General features: G+C 48.1%; 1 protein-coding gene across 1 annotated transcript in view; it reads right to left on the bottom strand.

Moving 5' to 3' along the window:
* Positions 1–7,500, bottom strand: part of ptc (protein patched) — a 101,808-nt gene that overhangs the window by 86,155 nt on the left and 8,153 nt on the right. The window contains exon 2 of the mRNA XM_086552614.1: positions 6,726–6,918. Coding sequence (XP_086408740.1) covers positions 6,726–6,918 — 193 coding nt within the window. The remainder of the gene's footprint in view (positions 1–6,725; positions 6,919–7,500) is intronic.

The following is a 7,500-nucleotide window of genomic DNA, read 5'->3' as shown; positions in this document are numbered from 1 at the left end:
GCCCCTCGTTGCGGAATGGGGAAATAATGGACAGTGGCTCGGGGAGGAGTTTTTGCGAGGGAGGGAGGGAGGGAAGAAGGGAAGGAGGGAGAGAGGAAGGAAGGGAGGGAATGAGGGAAGGAGAGAGGGCTGAAAAGGGATAGGGTGATGGGGAGAGGGAGAGGGAAGGGGTGGAGGAGGGAGAGAGGGAGAGAAGGAGAGAAGGAGAGAGAGAGAGAGAGAGAGAGAGAGAGAGAGAGAGAGAGAGAGAGAGAGAGAGAGAGAGAGAGAGAGAGAGAGAGAGAGAGAGAGAGAGAGAGAGAGAGAGAGAGAGAGAGGGAGAGAGGGAAGCAAAGGGAGAGAGAAAAGGAGAGGACAAGGGCGAAGATAGAAAGAGAAAAAAAAATAGAAAAGGGAAAAGAAAATGAGAAAAGAGGAAAACAAGAGAAAAAAAGAGAAGAGCAGAGAAGAGAGGAGAGAAGAATAACTAAAAGCGGAGGGCATGCTTTATGAATGCCTTGTCCGGGGCTTGTCACGATCCAGTCCCGGCAGCTGATCCCCGTCGCCGACACGTGGTCCTGCTTCTCGTCATTGAACTGGACTATGAATGTAAACAAACAGCTGCCGTTGCATCCTGAGCCGAATTCCACCCATATGCAGGTAGGACACAAAGGTGATATCCGCATGAAAGGATGGTAGGAGCGTGGGTGAGAGGGCAGGGAGAACAGATCAAAAGAAGGGAGGGAGAAAAGTGATGTGCGGGCGAGAGGGAGGGGGAGAGGAAGGGAAAGGGGGAGTAAGATGGAGGGAAAGGAAGGAGGGGAGGGAGGAGGGGAGGGAGGTAGGGGGAGAGGAGGAGCGGAGAGGGAGGGGTGGGGGGAGAGAGAGAGAGAGAGAGAGAGAGAGAGAGAGAGAGAGAGAGAGAGAGAGAGAGAGAGAGAGAGAGAGAGAGAGAGAGAGAGAGAGAGAGAGAGAGAGAGAGTGAGTGGTGAATAAAAGAAAAGAAGAGAAACCCGAAGAAATAAGTGCGCTAGAGCCTATCTAAGAGTGAGCAGCCTCTTAGGTGGTCAACGTGCGACAGCTTAAGTGGAGCTTAGCCTACAACAGCTGCATCGCGACCCAACCAGCTGTGTCGAATCTACGTGCGTCTCGCTGCTCCTGCTGCTACCCCTCCCCTTCTCCTTCCACCGTGCCCCTGACTCCCGGCAGGTCCCTGGGGTCGAATGCTCTGCCGCGGGATACGTCCTCTTCCCCTTGGAGCGCGCTCGTGCAATTTGGGTCAACGGAGCGACCGACCCTCCGCTCGGCGCCGCACACGATTTCCAGGCGCTATCGTTGGCCGTGACAGGGCTCGGATTCCTCCCCTTACGTCCCCTGGCCATTCCCCTTCCCTCACCCAAGAGATTATGTAAACGTACTTTTATCACAAGGAAAAACGTAATTAAAAACACGAAATCAATACGTCGACCTACTCATAAGAATAACAATTGCTCCAACAGCTGCCCCTCTTTCAAAACGCATGACAAAGTGTCACCGCCGATTCCCGACTCGTGACTGCACCGTTGATGACCGAGTTACTCCTGCGAGACGAAGCTGATAATTACCCGATAACGAGCGACTCATCCGCAGTTTCGCCTGGGCGTATGAATCATAGGGAGCGGCCAATGATTCGCCAAGATCCTGAGCGTTATTTTGGGGTTACTAAGCTAAAGATAGAGAGGTGACGGTCGTACCTTCTCTGCCAGATATAAATGAACAAAGTCAACAGGTTAGGTTGTGGCCCATTGTATGTCTCTTGACACACGGCTCCGAAGGGGATGCGAATAACCCTACAATCTCTCTCTCTCTCTCTCTCTCTCTCTCTCTCTCTCTCTCTCTCTCTCTCTCTCTCTCTCTCTCTCTCCCTCTCTCCCTCTCTCTGTGTTTCTGTCGCTGCCCCTACCGATGTCTGTTTCTGTCTCTCTGTCTCTGCCTCTCTTTGTCTGTGTCTGTGTCTGTCTTTCTCTCTCTCTCTTCAAACACAAAAATACACAAGTAACTTTGCATCATTAACCCAGGTAATCACCGGAAACAAGCTTCTAATAACCAACTAATTAACTACCTCGTGTCAATTTTTTTTCCATAAATAGAAAGGTAAACTCACGCGTACTTTCTTTGGCTCTCTTTATCCATCTTTCTTATCCATCTCTTCCTTCTCTCTCTAACCTTCCTAGCCCAATCCTCCACTCCATCCCGCCTCTCCCTCCGCCTTCTCCCCAGTCTCCCTGCCCCAGCGCCCCTACTCTCCCGTCTCCCCCCCCCTCCTCTTACTGCGGCGTGGCACAGACGGGACCACCCAGGCAGCGGCCCCAAGGATCGGCGTCTCTACTGTGCCAGTGCCAACCCCGCACACATGGCACTGGTAGGAGGAGGGGGAGGAGGAGGGTGTGGGGAGGTGGTCGGGACGGAGCTGGCTACGCGGGTTAGACTAGATGGGGAAAGGGAGGAGGAGGAGGAGGAGGGGGAGGAGGATGAAAGAGGAGTATAAAGAGAAGAAAAAAAAATATATATGAAGAAAGAAGATGAAGAAAAGAAGAATAAGAACAAGAAAAATAAAACAAGAACAAGAAGAGAGAAGAAGAAAAAGAACAAGAACAAGAGGAGGAGAAGAAAGAGACTAGACGTCTTTCCTCCGCGAGCAGACAGGAGGAACAAATGGAGCATCAAAAAGAAAAAAGAAAAAAAGAGAAGAAAAACAAAGAAAAAAACAAAAGAGCGTCAACACCAGACCCTAAGGAAGCAAATCCCCGACGACCCCCAACCAGTAGGATCAACGAAGAGCTTTTCAAAGGATCTCATGAACGACGGAGGTTGAAGGAGAGGGATGAGGGAAAGAGGCAGGGGGAGGCAGGAAGGGGGGGAGGGATGGCTCGGATGGATGGGATGAATGAGAATGAGAGAGAGAGAGAGAGAGAGAGAGAGAGAGAGAGAGAGAGAGAGAGAGAGAGAGAGAGAGAGAGAGAGAGAGAGAGAGAGAGAGAGAGAGAGAGAGAGAGAGAGAGAGAGAGAGAGAGAGAGGAGAGAGGAGGAGGGGGGGGGGGGGGGGGAGAAGAGAGAGGAGAGGAGAGAGAGAGAGAGATAGAGAGAGAGAGACAGAGAGAGAGAGAGAGAGAGAGAGAGAGAGAGAGAGAGAGAGAGAGAGAGAGAGAGAGAGAGAGAGAGAGAGAGAGAGAGAGAGAGAGAGAGAGAGAGAGAGAGAGAGAGAGAGAGAGAGAGAGAGAGAGAGAGAGAGAGAGAAGAGAGAAGAGAGAGAGAGAAGAGAGTGAGAGAAAGAGACAGACAGACAGACCGAGATATGGACAGGGAACGACCAAGAGCAAGAGAAAGAAATCCAATGCTTCTACCAACAAAGTGTCCCCGTCTCTGAACATTATTTCCCCCAAGACGTGCGCCATTTGTATGCGTCGCGTCGAAACCCCCAGACAAAAGGATTGCTTCGGGAGACCTTCGCGTTTCTTCAAACAAACAAGAAAATATGAACGCAGCTTCAACGTCAACTATTTCGGAAAACTTCTTGGGTAAACATTATTTTCTCAAAAACGGGAGAGATTTATGGAGGCTGTACAGATTTTCGTACTGAGTGAGTGTACTGTATTCCTTTTCTTTTCTTCGTGGGATTTTGCAGTGATTTTGTTAGACGGCAGAAGTATGACTTGCAATATGCAATATGTTTCTTTTACGCATTGGGCGCACGTTATACAGCTAACGAGAGCAAGCAAACAAGAAAACAAAGTTAAATGACCTGTTGCCGGGGGGGGGGGCATAAGGTCGGGGATAGGAAAAAAAATATTTCGTGGGAGACCAAGAAAACATTGTGCTTGTGGCTAACGGGCCTCACTAGATTGTTGAACTAGTGTTGGGGAAGCAATGTGACTTCAGGGCAGAAGGAAGTGTCACCCCTTGATATGACAGAAATGCCCAACATTGCGGTGGACTGAAAGAACAGGATGTTACAAATAAACATAACTACGGCCGTTCTCTAACAGACTCTCTCTCTCTCTCTCTCTCTCTCTCTCTCTCTCTCTCTCTCTCTCTCTCTCTCTCTCTCTCTCTTTGTGTGTGTGTGTGTGTGTGTGTGTGTGTGTGTGTGTGTGTGTGTGTGTGTGTGTGTGTGTGTGGATGCGAATGCGCAAGCATGTGTGCCTGCGCGTACTTGCGTGGATATGGTCGAGTTTACTAATACAACTCTTTATATGCTTGCGCCTGTCTGTGTCGCGATCTCACCCGCATTCATGACGGGGAGTGCATGCAAAGGCACGAGCAAGCACAGCAGCGAGTCTCCATACGAAGCGCGCTCTCCGGTGCCGTCGCCCTCGCCACCCACCGCGCCAGTGAAGCCGACACGCAACGACGAAACGACTCCTCCCGCACTTCATCTAAGGGTGAGGTAATCCGTGCGCCGCTAAAACCACATCTAAATTAAGCCAAGGCTTTACGACCAACGGATGTATGTTTCCAACTTCTTGATCTGCTTGAGACGAAGAAAAAATATAATCATCCGCAAGCACGCGCCCGCAAAGAACTTAAAACGAACAAGCTGTCTGATCTAGAGAACTCTCCCTCTCCTCCCCCTCCAGTGGATTATTGTAACATCAAGCAGACAAGCTAACTCGTTGAGCACCAGAGGGAGAAACAACGTACACACACACACACACACACACACACACACACACACACACACACACACACACACACACACACACACACACACACACACACACACACACACACACACAAAGAGATAGAAAAAAGAAACTTTCAAAAAACGACACTCTTCCCCAAACCAGCAATTAATTAAGCCTCAGCCATCCCACCGGCTCAAGTCCCTCTGCCACCCACGAGCGGCTCCCGAGTCCAACCAGATTAGACGAGAGTGAAACACTGGCCAATCAGATCATCGCCAGCAATCACTAACATACTAGGGCATCAGCACCAACAACTAGGCAATCGGAGTGACACGTAACGACCAATTAGCAAGAGAAACGATCCAGCATGTGTGTCCCAATCTGCCCCCTCTCCCCTCCCCCCACCTCCTCCTTAACCTCTCCCCCTCCGTCCGCCTCCACCTCCGCTTCGATACATACCGGTCCGCCAAGAGCACTTCCTCGCTCTTTTATCTACTTAACGTGTATGTATGCAAATGCTGGTTCCCACGGCCTCACTCGAAGACAAGTATCCCCCGGGATCTTCGAGGCATCTGGCTCCTTCTGTAGTTTGCTCCTTGAAGATACCAAGATCTGCCGCTCGCTCGCTCGCTCGCTCGCTCGCAGTCCCATCGCTTGGTTTATTTCACGTCGGTGGGTGGATTGAGCTGGTGGAGCTGATTCCTTGGAACCTATTTGAGTATTTTTCCTTTTTTTATTTCCTGGCATGTTCTCGTTTTCATTCGTTTATTCTTTTTTATACTTTGTCACATTGTTCTACTTAACTTTTTTTTCAAAATCGTTTTCCTTGCTCTTTAAATATTAACCTGTACGGTACAAGAAGCGTTTAAATATATCCTCTACCGCAGTTCGACTATGAAGTCTCGAGTTAACGCAGAACTGTAATATACAGCATACAATTACTCATGAGTTGTGAATACTACACACAAGGAGCTTTGCTATTCTTTAGACTGCAAAAGACTTCTGGCTCATTTACTAAACTGCCTCAAATCGGTAGGTAATCTAGAAATATCTCGTTTTTTCACGGATATTTATTCATTCATTTATTCATACATTCATATACTTACACCCTATAATGGCATGTGTAGGGAAGAAAAAGAGAATTCCCTTTTTCAAGAAATGGAGATATCAGATAAACCGAAAGAAAATGACATAAGAGAAACCTCGAGTATTTAAGCATGGAGGTAAATATGAAGGATACGAGAGCACAGGCGAATACAAAGAGGCACCAAAGAAGAATAACAAGGAACAAGAAAATAAGTCCAAGACGGAGCAAATCGACGCAACCAAGGAATGAAGGATAGGAAGCACACACAAAGAAAGGCGAAAGGTAAACAACCAGGATGCGAAGCGAGGAGTGGTTCGAGGCAACGGAGACACTTCTCTCAGCTGACAGCATAGCTCCCCACGTCTCATGCAGTCCACAGAGTAATGTAAGACCCCGGGTTAAACTGAACTTTACTGCTCTGTGCAACTGCTGGCCAGAATACTAACTTCTCCTCGCCTCGTATTCTGGCGTGTAATTTTTTTCTTCTTTTTTTTCGGAGGCATAAATCGCCAAACTAGGTAAATCTTTCACATAAATTCCGAACCAGAAGCCTCACTTTTAAGACTTTGCTCCACATTTATCTTCCTTGTACAATCTTGAAGACATCGCTGGCACCTCGGGACAAGATAATCCAACGCTGGATAAGGTGCTCTTTTCACACAATAATTTCTTGAAGATACATAAAAGAAAATACAGTAGAGAAAATTATTGCGAAATCGTCCACAATTTCAGAATTCTGACATGGCCGTCTGAGAGGTAGAAAATGGAGAAGGAGGGGGGGAGGGAGAGAGGGGGAGCGGAGTTAAGGAGAGGCAGATAAGATGAAAGAGACAGAAGGTAACAGAACAAGAAATGGAGATAAAGTGAGAGAGAGAGAGAGAGAGAGAGAGAAGCAAAGCAAAAAAAGGAAAACAAATATAAACGGAAAAGGAAAACTCAGAGCACTCAAAGGCCGAAAGTCCCCATCCCTGACGCCCCAAGGAGTGATCACTTACCTTCAACCCATAATCTCTGGACGTCGGTGAGCAGCGTCGCACTCTTGAGGCCGACGCAGAAGGTGGCAAGGACGAGGAGTGCCACGAAGAGCACCTTGCCGGCGTGTCTTTGAGCGAACACCCCCAGCTGCATGAGCTGCCACTGTAACTTGGTCCGTACCCATAGTGCCGCCCGGCTGCCGGTCGCCCGACCCTGAAAACGGGGACAAGAGGCGCTGGTTTAGTTTCATGCATCCTTTTGTTCTCCTGTGCCTCCCTACGAGACTAGGATTCTACGTGATGGCTGAGATAAGACAGCCACTCCGAGACCTCTTTCAAGAAACGGAGCCGCTTTTCCAAGGAATATATTCTTTAAAATCTTACTTGAAAAAACAACAACAAAAAAACTACGCTCCAATTGACATAGTATTCTTATTTTACCTACTTATCTACCTTTTTCTTATTCTAATTAATCTAGTTTACTACGATTACCATCCTTATTACTAATTTTCTCCTGATAATTACTATCATCATTATTAATATTATCATCATTATTAATATTATCATCCTTATCATTATTGTTATCATCCTCATATTGAGACACGAACAAGGGGACTCCCATAAAACCATTCTCCAGTTCCTTCAAGACTTAAGCTACCCAACACCGCCCATGCAGCCAGGTTAAGTCCTCGACCAAACCAGCTGTTCTACCGGAGTCGTCCCTGCCACAGAGGAGGAGGGAACGTGTAAGTTGTCTCGCTCTTAAAAACTACATTAATACAGATGTCTGGGCGAG

This window comes from Penaeus japonicus, unplaced genomic scaffold (assembly GCF_977035675.1).
Source record: "Penaeus japonicus unplaced genomic scaffold, GWHDUDI00000001_assembly GWHDUDI00000027, whole genome shotgun sequence".
NCBI lineage: Eukaryota > Metazoa > Arthropoda > Malacostraca > Decapoda > Penaeidae > Penaeus > Penaeus japonicus.
The sequence above is the reverse complement of the archived record's forward strand: the minus strand, read 5'-3'. Positions and strand labels throughout refer to the sequence as shown.